Source organism: Oncorhynchus nerka, linkage group LG20 (genome assembly GCF_034236695.1).
Source record: "Oncorhynchus nerka isolate Pitt River linkage group LG20, Oner_Uvic_2.0, whole genome shotgun sequence".
Taxonomy (NCBI): Eukaryota; Metazoa; Chordata; class Actinopteri; order Salmoniformes; family Salmonidae; genus Oncorhynchus; species Oncorhynchus nerka.
The window spans coordinates 95,241,995-95,259,451 of record NC_088415.1 but is presented as its reverse complement, the minus strand read 5'-3'; the positions used below and the strand labels follow the sequence as shown (position 1 = coordinate 95,259,451).

Here is a 17,457-nt window from a genome sequence, read left to right as displayed (position 1 = left end):
GCATGTGGTGGTGGTGGTGTTGTGTCAACAGTAGCATGTGGTGGTGGTGGTGTTGTGTCAACAGTAGCATGTGGTGGTGGTGTGTCAACAGTAGCATGTGGTGGTGGTGTGTCAACAGTAGCATGTGGTGGTGTGTCAACAGTAGCATGTGGTGGTGGTGGTGTCAACAGTAGCATGTGGTGGTGGTGGTGGTGTTGTGTCAACAGTAGCATGTGGTGGTGGTGGTGGTGTGTCAACAGTAGCATGTGGTGGTGGTGGTGTGTCAACAGTAGCATGTGGTGGTGGTGGTGGTGTGTCAACAGTAGCATGTGGTGGTGGTGGTGGTGTGTCAACAGTAGCATGTGGTGGTGGTGGTGGTGTCAACAGTAGCATGTGGTGGTGGTGGTGGTGTGTCAACAGTAGCATGTGGTGGTGGTGGTGGTGTGTCAACAGTAGCATGTGGTGGTGGTGGTGGTGGTGGTGGTGGTGGTGTGTCAACAGTAGCATGTGGTGGTGGTGGTGGTGGTGTCAACAGTAGCATGTGGTGGTGGTGGTGTGTCAACAGTAGCATGTGGTGGTGGTGTCAACAGTAGCATGTGGTGGTGGTGGTGTGTCAACAGTAGCATGTGGTGGTGGTGTGTCAACAGTAGCATGTGGTGGTGGTGGTGGTGGTGTGTCAACAGTAGCATGTGGTGGTGGTGGTGTCAACAGTAGCATGTGGTGGTGGTGGTGGTGTGTCAACAGTAGCATGTGGTGGTGGTGGTGGTGTGTCAACAGTAGCATGTGGTGGTGGTGGTGTGTCAACAGTAGCATGTGGTGGTGGTGGTGTGTCAACAGTAGCATGTGGTGGTGGTGGTGTGTCAACAGTAGCATGTGGTGGTGGTGGTGTGTCAACAGTAGCATGTGGTGGTGGTGGTGGTGTGTCAACAGTAGCATGTGGTGGTGGTGGTGTGTCAACAGTAGCATGTGGTGGTGGTGGTGGTGTGTCAACAGTAGCATGTGGTGGTGGTGTGTCAACAGTAGCATGTGGTGGTGGTGTGTCAACAGTAGCATGTGGTGGTGGTGTGTCAACAGTAGCATGTGGTGGTGGTGGTGTCAACAGTAGCATGTGGTGGTGGTGGTGTCAACAGTAGCATGTGGTGGTGTTGTGTCAACAGTAGCATGTGGTGGTGGTGGTGGTGTGTCAACAGTAGCATGTGGTGGTGGTGTTGTGTCAACAGTAGCATGTGGTGGTGGTGGTGTTGTGTCAACAGTAGCATGTGGTGGTGGTGGTGTGTCAACAGTAGCATGTGGTGGTGGTGGTGGTGTGTCAACAGTAGCATGGTGGTGGTGGTGGTGTGTCAACAGTAGCATGTGGTGGTGGTGGTGGTGTGTCAACAGTAGCATGTGGTGGTGGTGTGTCAACAGTAGCATGTGGTGGTGGTGTGTCAACAGTAGCATGTGGTGGTGGTGTGTCAACAGTAGCATGTGGTGGTGGTGGTGTCAACAGTAGCATGTGGTGGTGGTGGTGTCAACAGTAGCATGTGGTGGTGGTGGTGGTGTGTCAACAGTAGCATGTGGTGGTGATGGTGGTGTGTCAACAGTAGCATGTGGTGGTGATGGTGGTGGTGTGTCAACAGTAGCATGTGGTGGTGATGGTGGTGTGTCAACAGTAGCATGTGGTGGTGGTGGTGTGTCAACAGTAGCATGTGGTGGTGGTGGTGTCAACAGTAGCATGTGGTGGTGGTGTGTCAACAGTAGCATGTGTGGTGGTGGTGGTGTGTCAACAGTAGCATGTGGTGGTGGTGGTGGTGGTGGTGTGTCAACAGTAGCATGTGGTGGTGGTGTGTCAACAGTAGCATGTGGTGGTGGTGGTGTCAACAGTAGCATGGTGGTTTATACTCAAAGGAAGGCAGTTGAGTTGAGGGGTAGACTACACAACATAATCATAACATACCCTTATCTGAGGGCGGTGATGATGGGTAGGTATGGATACTTTAGGGTGGGTGTGGTTACTTTAGGGTGGGTGTGGTTACTTTAGGGTGGGTGTGGTTACTTTAGGGTGGGTGTGGTTACTTTAGGGTGGGTGTGGTTACTTTAGGGTAGGTTACTTTAGGGTAGGTGTGGTTACTTTAGGGTGGGTGTGGTTACTTTAGGGTGGGTGTGGTTACTTTAGGGTGGGTGTGGTTACTTTAGGGTGGGTGTGGTTACTTTAGGGTAGGTATGGTTACTTTAGGGTGGGTGTGGTTACTTTAGGGTGGGTGTGGTTACTTTAGGGTGGGTGAGGGTAGGGGTACATACCCTGATCGGAGGGCGGTGATGATGGGTAGGTATGGTTACTTTAGGGTGGGTGTGGTTACTTTAGGGTAGGTGTGGTTACTTTAGGGTGGGTGTGGTTACTTTAGGGTAGGTTACTTTAGGGTAGGTGACGGTAGGGGTACATACCCTGATCGGAGGGCGGTGATGATGGGTAGGTGTGGTTACTTTAGGGTAGGTTACTTTAGGGTAGGTAAGGGTACTTTAGGGTGGGTGTGGTTACTTTAGGGTAGGTTACTTTAGGGTAGGTGAGGGTAGGGGTACATACCCTGATCGGAGGGCGGTGATGATGCAGTCGGCACAGAAGCGGTGCAGACATTCCTTGGTTGTCATGGTGTTCTTCAGCATGTCCAGACAGATGGGACACATCAGCTCACTGTGGAGGCTCCTGGGAGACACGGCGATCTCCAGCCCATCTGTGATGGCCTCCTACAGGGGACAAACAGACCATGACAGATGGGACACATCAGCTCACTGTGGAGGCTCCTGGGAGACACGGCGATCTCCAGCCCATCTGTGATGGCCTCCTACAGGGGACAAACAGACCACGACCCTGCTACAGGGAACAAAGAGACCACGACCCTGCTACAGGGAACAAACAGACCACGACCCTGCTACAGGGAACAAACAGACCACGACCCTGCTACAGGGAACAAACAGACCACGACCCTGCTACAGGGAACAAAGAGACGACGACCCTGCTACAGGGAACAAACAGACCACGACCCTGCTACAGGGAACAAAGAGACGACGACCCTGCTACAGGGAACAAACAGACCACGACCCTGCTACAGGGAACAAAGAGACGACGACCCTGCTACAGGGAACAAAGAGACCACGACCCTGCTACAGGGAACAAAGAGACCACGACCCTGCTACAGGGAACAAACAGACCACGACCCTGCTACAGGGAACAAAGAGACCACGACCCTGCTACAGGGAACAAACAGACCACGACCCTGCTACAGGGAACAAAGAGACCACGACCCTGCTACAGGGAACAAACAGACCACGACCCTGCTACAGGGAACAAACAGACCACGACCCTGCTACAGGGAACAAAGAGACCATGACCCTGCTACAGGGAACAAAGAGACCACGACCCTACATGTTAAATATTCTATATGTCCTCCTATAAGGGTAACTGATCAAACTAAGGGACTCGAGATAAGCTCCAGCCCTACCGCTGATTAGACCGTATTACCACCCTACCACTGATTAGACAGTATTACCGCTGATTAGACCGTATTACCACCCTACCACTGATTAGACCGTATTACCACCCTACCACTGATTAGACCGTATTACCACCCTACCACTGATTAGACCGTATTACCACCCTACCACTGATTAGACCGTATTACCACCCTACCACTGATTAGACCGTATTACCACTGATTAGACCGTATTACCACCCTACCACTGATTAGACCGTATTACCACTGATTAGACCGTATTACCACTGATTAGACCGTATTACCACCCTACCACTGATTAGACCGTATTACCACCCTACCACTGATTAGACCGTATTACCACCCTACCACTGATTAGACCGTATTACCACCCTACCACTGATTAGACCGTATTACCACCCTACCGCTGATTAGACCGTATTACCACCCTACCACTGATTAGACCGTATTACCACCCTACCACTGATTAGACCGTATTACCACCCTACCGCTGATTAGACCGTATTACCACTGATTAGACCGTATTACCACCCTACCACTGATTAGACCGTATTACCACTGATTAGACCGTATTACCACCCTACCGCTGATTAGACCGTATTACCACCCTACCGCTGATTAGACCGTATTACCACTGATTAGACCGTATTACCACTGATTAGACCGTATTACCACTGATTAGACCGTATTACCACCCTACCACTGATTAGACCGTATTACCGCCCTACCACTGATTAGACCGTATTACCGCCCTACCACTGATTAGACCGTATTACCACCCTACCACTGATTAGACTGTATTACCACCCTACCGCTGATTAGACCGTATTACCACTGATTAGACCGTATTACCGCCCTACCACTGATTAGACCGTATTACCACCCTACCACTGATTAGACGGTATTACCACCCTACCGCTGATTAGACCGTATTACCACTGATTAGACCGTATTACCACCCTACCACTGATTAGACCGTATTACCACTGATTAGACCGTATTACCACCCTACCGCTGATTAGACCGTATTACCACCCTACCACTGATTAGACCGTATTACCACTGATTAGACCGTATTACCACCCTACCACTGATTAGACCGTATTACCACTGATTAGACCGTATTACCACTGATTAGACCGTATTACCACTGATTAGACCGTATTACCACCCTACCACTGATTAGACCGTATTACCACCCTACCACTGATTAGACCGTATTACCACCCTACCACTGATTAGACCGTATTACCACCCTACCACTGATTAGACCGTATTACCACCCTACCGCTGATTAGACCGTATTACCACCCTACCACTGATTAGACCGTATTACCACTGATTAGACCGTATTACCACTGATTAGACCGTATTACCACCCTACCGCTGATTAGACCGTATTACCACCCTACCACTGATTAGACCGTATTACCACTGATTAGACCGTATTACCACCCTACCACTGATTAGACCGTATTACCACTGATTAGACCGTATTACCACTGATTAGACCGTATTACCACTGATTAGACCGTATTACCACCCTACCACTGATTAGACCGTATTACCACCCTACCACTGATTAGACCGTATTACCACCCTACCACTGATTAGACCGTATTACCACCCTACCACTGATTAGACCGTATTACCACCCTACCGCTGATTAGACCGTATTACCACCCTACCACTGATTAGACCGTATTACCACCCTACCACTGATTAGACCGTATTACCACCCTACCGCTGATTAGACCGTATTACCACTGATTAGACCGTATTACCACCCTACCACTGATTAGACCGTATTACCACTGATTAGACCGTATTACCACCCTACCGCTGATTAGACCGTATTACCACCCTACCGCTGATTAGACCGTATTACCACTGATTAGACCGTATTACCACTGATTAGACCGTATTACCACTGATTAGACCGTATTACCACCCTACCACTGATTATACCGCCCTACCACTGATTAGACCGTATTACCACCCTACCACTGATTAGACTGTATTACCACCCTACCGCTGATTAGACCGTATTACCACTGATTAGACCGTATTACCGCCCTACCACTGATTAGACCGTATTACCACCCTACCACTGATTAGACGGTATTACCACCCTACCGCTGATTAGACCGTATTACCACTGATTAGACCGTATTACCACCCTACCACTGATTAGACCGTATTACCACTGATTAGACCGTATTACCACTGATTAGACCGTATTACCACCCTACCGCTGATTAGACCGTATTACCACCCTACCACTGATTAGACCGTATTACCACCCTACCACTGATTAGACCGTATTACCACCCTACCACTGATTAGACCGTATTACCACCCTACCACTGATTAGACCGTATTACCACTGATTAGACCGTATTACCACCCTACCACTGATTAGACCGTATTACCACCCTACCACTGATTAGACCGTATTACCACCTTACCACTGATTAGACCGTATTACCACCCTACCGCTGATTAGACCGTATTACCACCCTACCACTGATTAGACCGTATTACCACCCTACCACTGATTAGACCGTATTACCACTGATTAGACCGTATTACCACTGATTAGACCGTATTACCACTGATTAGACCGTATTACCACTGATTAGACCGTATTACCACCCTACCGCTGATTAGACCGTATTACCACCCTACCGCTGATTAGACCGTATTACCACTGATTAGACCGTATTACCACCCTACCACTGATTAGACCGTATTACCACCCTACCACTGATTAGACCGTATTACCACCCTACCGCTGATTAGACCGTATTACCACCCTACCGCTGATTAGACCGTATTACCACTGATTAGACCGTATTACCACCCTACCACTGATTAGACCGTATTACCACTGATTAGACCGTATTACCACCCTACCGCTGATTAGACCGTATTACCACTGATTAGACCGTATTACCACTGATTAGACCGTATTACCACCCTACCACTGATTAGACCGTATTACCGCCCTACCACTGATTAGACCGTATTACCGCCCTACCACTGATTAGACCGTATTACCACCCTACCACTGATTAGACGGTATTACCACCCTACCGCTGATTAGACCATATTACCACTGATTAGACCGTATTACCACCCTACCGCTGATTAGACCGTATTACCACTGATTAGACCGTATTACCACCCTACCACTGATTAGACCGTATTACCACTGATTAGACCGTATTACCACTGATTAGACCGTATTACCACCCTACCGCTGATTAGACCGTATTACCACCCTACCACTGATTAGACCGTATTACCACCCTACCACTGATTAGACCGTATTACCACCCTACCACTGATTAGACCGTATTACCACCCTACCACTGATTAGACCGTATTACCACTGATTAGACCGTATTACCACCCTACCACTGATTAGACCGTATTACCACCCTACCACTGATTAGACCGTATTACCACCTTACCACTGATTAGACCGTATTACCACCCTACCGCTGATTAGACCGTATTACCACCCTACCACTGATTAGACCGTATTACCACCCTACCACTGATTAGACCGTATTACCACTGATTAGACCGTATTACCACTGATTAGACCGTATTACCACTGATTAGACCGTATTACCACCCTACTGCTGATTAGACCGTATTACCACCCTACCGCTGATTAGACCGTATTACCACTGATTAGACCGTATTACCACCCTACCACTGATTAGACCGTATTACCACCCTACCACTGATTAGACCGTATTACCACCCTACCACTGATTAGACCGTATTACCACCCTACCGCTGATTAGACCGTATTACCACCCTACCGCTGATTAGACCGTATTACCACCGTACCGCTGATTAGACCGTATTACCACCCTACCACTGATTAGACCGTATTACCACTGATTAGACCGTATTACCACCCTACCACTGATTAGACCGTATTACCACCCTACCACTGATTAGACCGTATTACCACCCTACCACTGATTAGACCGTATTACCACCCTACCGCTGATTAGACCGTATTACCACCCTACCGCTGATTAGACCGTATTACCACCGTACCGCTGATTAGACCGTATTACCACCCTACCACTGATTAGACCGTATTACCACTGATTAGACCGTATTACCACTGATTAGACCGTATTACCACCCTACCACTGATTAGACCGTATTACCACCCTACCACTGATTAGACCGTATTACCACCCTACCACTGATTAGACCGTATTACCACCCTACTGCTGATTAGACCGTATTACCACCCTACTGCTGATTAGACCGTATTACCACCCTACTGCTGATTAGACCGTATTACCACTGATTAGACCGTATTACCACCCTACCGCTGATTAGACCGTATTACCACCCTACCGCTGATTAGACCGTATTACCACTGATTAGACCGTATTACCACTGATTAGACCGTATTACCACTGATTAGACCGTATTACCACTGATTAGACCGTATTACCACCCTACCACTGATTAGACCGTATTACCGCCCTACCACTGATTAGACCGTATTACCACCCTACCACTGATTAGACGGTATTACCACCCTACCGCTGATTAGACCGTATTACCACTGATTAGACCGTATTACCACCCTACCGCTGATTAGACCGTATTACCACTGATTAGACCGTATTACCACCCTACCACTGATTAGACCGTATTACCACTGATTAGACCGTATTACCACCCTACCGCTGATTAGACCGTATTACCACCCTACCACTGATTAGACCGTATTACCACCCTACCACTGATTAGACCGTATTACCACTGATTAGACCGTATTACCACCCTACCACTGATTAGACCGTATTACCACCCTACCACTGATTAGACCGTATTACCACCCTACCACTGATTAGACCGTATTACCACCCTACCACTGATTAGACCGTATTACCACTGATTAGACCGTATTACCACTGATTAGACCGTATTACCACTGATTAGACCGTATTCCCACTGATTAGACCGTATTACCACCCTACTGCTGATTAGACCGTATTACCACCCTACCGCTGATTAGACCGTATTACCACTGATTAGACCGTATTACCACCCTACCACTGATTAGACCGTATTACCACCCTACCACTGATTAGACCGTATTACCACCCTACCACTGATTAGACCGTATTACCACCCTACCGCTGATTAGACCGTATTACCACCGTACCGCTGATTAGACCGTATTACCACCCTACCGCTGATTAGACCGTATTACCACTGATTAGACCGTATTACCACTGATTAGACCGTATTACCACCCTACCACTGATTAGACCGTATTACCACCCTACCACTGATTAGACCGTATTACCACCCTACCACTGATTAGACCGTATTACCACCCTACTGCTGATTAGACCGTATTACCACCCTACTGCTGATTAGACCGTATTACCACCCTACTGCTGATTAGACCGTATTACCACCCTACTGCTGATTAGACCGTATTACCACTGATTAGACCGTATTACCACCCTACCGCTGATTAGACCGTATTACCACCCTACCGCTGATTAGACCGTATTACCACTGATTAGACCGTATTACCACCCTACTGCTGATTAGACCGTATTACCACTGATTAGACCGTATTACCACCCTACCGCTGATTAGACCGTATTACCACCCTACCACTGATTAGACCGTATTACCACCCTACCACTGATTAGACCGTATTACCACCCTACCACTGATTAGACCGTATTACCACCCTACCACTGATTAGACCGTATTACCACTGATTAGACCGTATTACCACCCTACCACTGATTAGACCGTATTACCACCCTACCACTGATTAGACCGTATTACCACCTTACCACTGATTAGACCGTATTACCACCCTACCGCTGATTAGACCGTATTACCACCCTACCACTGATTAGACCGTATTACCACCCTACCACTGATTAGACCGTATTACCACTGATTAGACCGTATTACCACTGATTAGACCGTATTACCACTGATTAGACCGTATTACCACTGATTAGACCGTATTACCACCCTACCGCTGATTAGACCGTATTACCACCCTACCGCTGATTAGACCGTATTACCACTGATTAGACCGTATTACCACCCTACCACTGATTAGACCGTATTACCACCCTACCACTGATTAGACCGTATTACCACCCTACCGCTGATTAGACCGTATTACCACCCTACCGCTGATTAGACCGTATTACCACTGATTAGACCGTATTACCACCCTACCACTGATTAGACCGTATTACCACTGATTAGACCGTATTACCACCCTACCGCTGATTGGACCGTATTACCACTGATTAGACCGTATTACCACTGATTAGACCGTATTACCACCCTACCACTGATTAGACCGTATTACCGCCCTACCACTGATTAGACCGTATTACCGCCCTACCACTGATTAGACCGTATTACCACCCTACCACTGATTAGACGGTATTACCACCCTACCGCTGATTAGACCATATTACCACTGATTAGACCGTATTACCACCCTACCGCTGATTAGACCGTATTACCACTGATTAGACCGTATTACCACCCTACCACTGATTAGACCGTATTACCACTGATTAGACCGTATTACCACTGATTAGACCGTATTACCACCCTACCGCTGATTAGACCGTATTACCACCCTACCACTGATTAGACCGTATTACCACCCTACCACTGATTAGACCGTATTACCACCCTACCACTGATTAGACCGTATTACCACCCTACCACTGATTAGACCGTATTACCACTGATTAGACCGTATTACCACCCTACCACTGATTAGACCGTATTACCACCCTACCACTGATTAGACCGTATTACCACCTTACCACTGATTAGACCGTATTACCACCCTACCGCTGATTAGACCGTATTACCACCCTACCACTGATTAGACCGTATTACCACCCTACCACTGATTAGACCGTATTACCACTGATTAGACCGTATTACCACTGATTAGACCGTATTACCACTGATTAGACCGTATTACCACCCTACTGCTGATTAGACCGTATTACCACCCTACCGCTGATTAGACCGTATTACCACTGATTAGACCGTATTACCACCCTACCACTGATTAGACCGTATTACCACCCTACCACTGATTAGACCGTATTACCACCCTACCACTGATTAGACCGTATTACCACCCTACCGCTGATTAGACCGTATTACCACCCTACCGCTGATTAGACCGTATTACCACCGTACCGCTGATTAGACCGTATTACCACCCTACCACTGATTAGACCGTATTACCACTGATTAGACCGTATTACCACTGATTAGACCGTATTACCACCCTACCACTGATTAGACCGTATTACCACCCTACCACTGATTAGACCGTATTACCACCCTACCACTGATTAGACCGTATTACCACCCTACCGCTGATTAGACCGTATTACCACCCTACCGCTGATTAGACCGTATTACCACCGTACCGCTGATTAGACCGTATTACCACCCTACCACTGATTAGACCGTATTACCACTGATTAGACCGTATTACCACTGATTAGACCGTATTACCACCCTACCACTGATTAGACCGTATTACCACCCTACCACTGATTAGACCGTATTACCACCCTACCACTGATTAGACCGTATTACCACCCTACTGCTGATTAGACCGTATTACCACCCTACTGCTGATTAGACCGTATTACCACCCTACTGCTGATTAGACCGTATTACCACTGATTAGACCGTATTACCACCCTACCGCTGATTAGACCGTATTACCACCCTACCGCTGATTAGACCGTATTACCACTGATTAGACCGTATTACCACTGATTAGACCGTATTACCACTGATTAGACCGTATTACCACTGATTAGACCGTATTACCACCCTACCACTGATTAGACCGTATTACCGCCCTACCACTGATTAGACCGTATTACCACCCTACCACTGATTAGACGGTATTACCACCCTACCGCTGATTAGACCGTATTACCACTGATTAGACCGTATTACCACCCTACCGCTGATTAGACCGTATTACCACTGATTAGACCGTATTACCACCCTACCACTGATTAGACCGTATTACCACTGATTAGACCGTATTACCACTGATTAGACCGTATTACCACCCTACCGCTGATTAGACCGTATTACCACCCTACCACTGATTAGACCGTATTACCACCCTACCACTGATTAGACCGTATTACCACTGATTAGACCGTATTACCACCCTACCACTGATTAGACCGTATTACCACCCTACCACTGATTAGACCGTATTACCACCCTACCACTGATTAGACCGTATTACCACCCTACCACTGATTAGACCGTATTACCACTGATTAGACCGTATTACCACTGATTAGACCGTATTACCACTGATTAGACCGTATTCCCACTGATTAGACCGTATTACCACCCTACTGCTGATTAGACCGTATTACCACCCTACCGCTGATTAGACCGTATTACCACTGATTAGACCGTATTACCACCCTACCACTGATTAGACCGTATTACCACCCTACCACTGATTAGACCGTATTACCACCCTACCACTGATTAGACCGTATTACCACCCTACCGCTGATTAGAACGTATTACCACCGTACCGCTGATTAGACCGTATTACCACCCTACCGCTGATTAGACCGTATTACCACTGATTAGACCGTATTACCACTGATTAGACCGTATTACCACCCTACCACTGATTAGACCGTATTACCACCCTACCACTGATTAGACCGTATTACCACCCTACCACTGATTAGACCGTATTACCACCCTACCACTGATTAGACCGTATTACCACCCTACTGCTGATTAGACCGTATTACCACCCTACTGCTGATTAGACCGTATTACCACCCTACTGCTGATTAGACCGTATTACCACCCTACTGCTGATTAGACCGTATTACCACTGATTAGACCGTATTACCACCCTACCGCTGATTAGACCGTATTACCACCCTACCGCTGATTAGACCGTATTACCGCCCTACCACTGATTAGACCGTATTACCACCCTACCACTGATTAGACCGTATTACCACCCTACCACTGATTAGACCGTATTACCACCCTACCGCTGATTAGACCGTATTACCACCCGTATTACCGCCCTACCACTGATTAGACCGTATTACCACCCTACCACTGATTAGACCGTATTACCACCCTACCGCTGATTAGACCGTATTACCACTGATTAGACCGTATTACCACCCTACCACTGATTAGACCGTATTACCACTGATTAGACCGTATTACCACCCTACCACTGATTAGACCGTATTACCACCGTATTACCACTGATTAGACCGCATTACCACCCTACCACTGATTAGACCGTATTACCACCCTACTGCTGATTAGACCGTATTACCACCCTACCACTGATTAGACCGTATTACCACTGATTAGACCGTATTACCACTGATTAGACCGTATTACCACTGATTAGACCGTATTACTACCCTACTGCTGATTAGACCGTATTACCACTGATTAGACCGTATTACCAGATTAGACTGATTAGACCTTATTACCACCCTACCACTGATTAGACCGTATTACCACCCTACCACTGATTAGACCGTATTACCACTGATTAGACCGTATTACCACCCTACCACTGATTAGACCGTATTACCACCCTACCACTGATTAGACCGTGTTACCACCCTACCGCTGATTAGACCGTATTACCACCCTACCACTGATTAGACCGTATTACCACCCTACCACTGATTAGACCGTATTACCACTGATTAGACCGTATTACCACCCTACCGCTGATTAGACCGTATTACCACCCTACCACTGATTAGACCGTATTACCACTGATTAGACCGTATTACCACCCTACCACTGATTAGACCGTATTACCACCCTACCACTGATTAGACCGTATTACCACCCTACTGCTGATTAGACCGTATTACCACCCTACCACTGATTAGACCGTATTACCACCCTACCACTGATTAGACCGTATTACCACCCTACCGCTGATTAGACCGTATTACCACCCTACCACTGATTAGACCGTATTACCACCCTACCGCTGATTAGACCGTATTACCACTGATTAGACCGTATTATCACTGATTAGACCGTATTACCACCCTACCACTGATTAGACCGTATTACCACCCTACCACTGATTAGACCGTATTACCACCTTACCACTGATTAGACCGTATTACCACCCTACCACTGATTAGACCGTATTACCACCCTACCGCTGATTAGACCGTATTACCACTGATTAGACCTTATTACCACCCTACCACTGATTAGACCTTATTACCACCCTACCACTGATTAGACCGTATTACCACTGATTAGACCGTATTACCACTGATTAGACCGTATTACCACCCTACCACTGATTAGACCGTATTACCACCCTACTGCTGATTAGACCGTATTACCACCCTACTGCTGATTAGACCGTATTACCACCCTACCGCTGATTAGACCGTATTACCACCCTACCGCTGATTAGACCGTATTACCACTGATTAGACCGTATTACCACCCTACCACTGATTAGACCGTATTACCACCCTACCACTGATTAGACCGTATTACCACCCTACCACTGATTAGACCGTATTACCACCCTACCGCTGATTAGACCGTATTACCACCGTACCGCTGATTAGACCGTATTACCACCCTACCGCTGATTAGACCGTATTACCACTGATTAGACCGTATTACCACTGATTAGACCGTATTACCACCCTACCACTGATTAGACCGTATTACCACCCTACCACTGATTAGACCGTATTACCACCCTACCACTGATTAGACCGTATTACCACCCTACTGCTGATTAGACCGTATTACCACCCTACTGCTGATTAGACCGTATTACCACCCTACTGCTGATTAGACCGTATTACCACCCTACTGCTGATTAGACCGTATTACCACTGATTAGACCGTATTACCACCCTACCGCTGATTAGACCGTATTACCACCCTACCGCTGATTAGACCGTATTACCACTGATTAGACCGTATTACCACCCTACCGCTGATTAGACCGTATTACCGCCCTACCACTGATTAGACCGTATTACCACCCTACCACTGATTAGACCGTATTACCACCCTACCACTGATTAGACCGTATTACCGCCCTACCACTGATTAGACCGTATTACCACCCTACCACTGATTAGACAGTATTAACACCCTACCGCTGATTAGACCGTATTACCACTGATTAGACCGTATTACCACCCTACCACTGATTAGACCGTATTACCACTGATTAGACCGTATTACCACCCTACCACTGATTAGACCGTATTACCACCCTACTGTTGATTAGACCGTATTACCACTGATTAGACCGTATCACCACCCTACCGCTGATTAGACCGTATTACCACTGATTAGACCGTATTACCACCCTACCACTGATTAGACCGTATTACCACTGATTAGACCGTATTACCACCCTACCACTGATTAGACCGTATTACCACCCTACTGCTGATTAGACCGTATTACCACCCTACCACTGATTAGACCGTATTACCACTGATTAGACCGTATTACCACTGATTAGACCGTATTACCACTGATTAGACCGTATTACTACCCTACTGCTGATTAGACCGTATTACCACTGATTAGACCGTATTACCACTGATTAGACCGTATTACCACCCTACCACTGATTAGACCGTATTACCACCCTACCACTGATTAGACCGTATTACCACTGATTAGACCGTATTACCACCCTACCACTGATTAGACCGTATTACCACCCTACCACTGATTAGACCGTGTTACCACCCTACCGCTGATTAGACCGTATTACCACCCTACCACTGATTAGACCGTATTACCACCCTACCACTGATTAGACCGTATTACCACTGATTAGACCGTATTACCACCCTACCGCTGATTAGACCGTATTACCACCCTACCACTGATTAGACCGTATTACCACTGATTAGACCGTATTACCACTGATTAGACCGTATTACCACCCTACCACTGATTAGACCGTATTACCACCCTACCACTGATTAGACCGTATTACCACCCTACCACTGATTAGACCGTATTACCACCCTACCGCTGATTAGACCGTATTACCACCCTACCGCTGATTAGACCGTATTACCACCGTACCGCTGATTAGACCGTATTACCACCCTACCACTGATTAGACCGTATTACCACTGATTAGACCGTATTACCACTGATTAGACCGTATTACCACCCTACCACTGATTAGACCGTATTACCACCCTACCACTGATTAGACCGTATTACCACCCTACCACTGATTAGACCGTATTACCACCCTACTGCTGATTAGACCGTATTACCACCCTACTGCTGATTAGACCGTATTACCACCCTACTGCTGATTAGACCGTATTACCACTGATTAGACCGTATTACCACCCTACCGCTGATTAGACCGTATTACCACCCTACCGCTGATTAGACCGTATTACCACTGATTAGACCGTATTACCACTGATTAGACCGTATTACCACTGATTAGACCGTATTACCACCCTACCACTGATTAGACCGTATTACCGCCCTACCACTGATTAGACCGTATTACCACCCTACCACTGATTAGACGGTATTACCACCCTACCGCTGATTAGACCGTATTACCACTGATTAGACCGTATTACCACCCTACCGCTGATTAGACCGTATTACCACTGATTAGACCGTATTACCACCCTACCACTGATTAGACCGATTACCACTGATTAGACCGTATTACCACTGATTAGACCGTATTACCACCCTACCGCTGATTAGACCGTATTACCACCCTACCACTGATTAGACCGTATTACCACCCTACCACTGATTAGACCGTATTACCACTGATTAGACCGTATTACCACCCTACCACTGATTAGACCGTATTACCACCCTACCACTGATTAGACCGTATTACCACCCTACCACTGATTAGACCGTATTACCACCCTACCACTGATTAGACCGTATTACCACTGATTAGACCGTATTACCACTGATTAGACCGTATTACCACTGATTAGACCGTATTCCCACTGATTAGACCGTATTACCACCCTACTGCTGATTAGACCGTATTACCACCCTACCGCTGATTAGACCGTATTACCACTGATTAGACCGTATTACCACCCTACCACTGATTAGACCGTATTACCACCCTACCACTGATTAGACCGTATTACCACCCTACCACTGATTAGACCGTATTACCACCCTACCGCTGATTAGACCGTATTACCACCGTACCGCTGATTAGACCGTATTACCACCCTACCGCTGATTAGACCGTATTACCACTGATTAGACCGTATTACCACTGATTAGACCGTATTACCACCCTACCACTGATTAGACCGTATTACCACCCTACCACTGATTAGACCGTATTACCACCCTACCACTGATTAGACCGTATTACCACCCTACCACTGATTAGACCGTATTACCACCCTACTGCTGATTAGACCGTATTACCACCCTACTGCTGATTAGACCGTATTACCACCCTACTGCTGATTAGACCGTATTACCACCCTACTGCTGATTAGACCGTATTACCACTGATTAGACCGTATTACCACCCTACCGCTGATTAGACCGTATTACCACCCTACCGCTGATTAGACCGTATTACCACTGATTAGACCGTATTACCACCCTACCGCTGATTAGACCGTATTACCGCCCTACCACTGATTAGACCGTATTACCACCCTACCACTGATTAGACCGTATTACCACCCTACCACTGATTAGACCGTATTACCACCCTACCGCTGATTAGACCGTATTACCACTGATTAGACCGTATTACCGCCCTACCACTGATTAGACCGTATTACCACCCTACCACTGATTAGACCGTATTACCACCCTACCGCTGATTAGACCG

General features: G+C 47.1%; 1 protein-coding gene across 1 annotated transcript in view; it reads right to left on the bottom strand.

Annotated features, from left to right (window-relative positions):
• The window catches only part of rnf2 (ring finger protein 2), a 71,747-nt gene that overhangs the window by 11,741 nt on the left and 42,549 nt on the right, over positions 1–17,457 (bottom strand). The window contains exon 3 of the mRNA XM_065006001.1: positions 2,543–2,703. Within this exon, the coding sequence (XP_064862073.1) occupies positions 2,543–2,703 (161 nt within the window). The remainder of the gene's footprint in view (positions 1–2,542; positions 2,704–17,457) is intronic.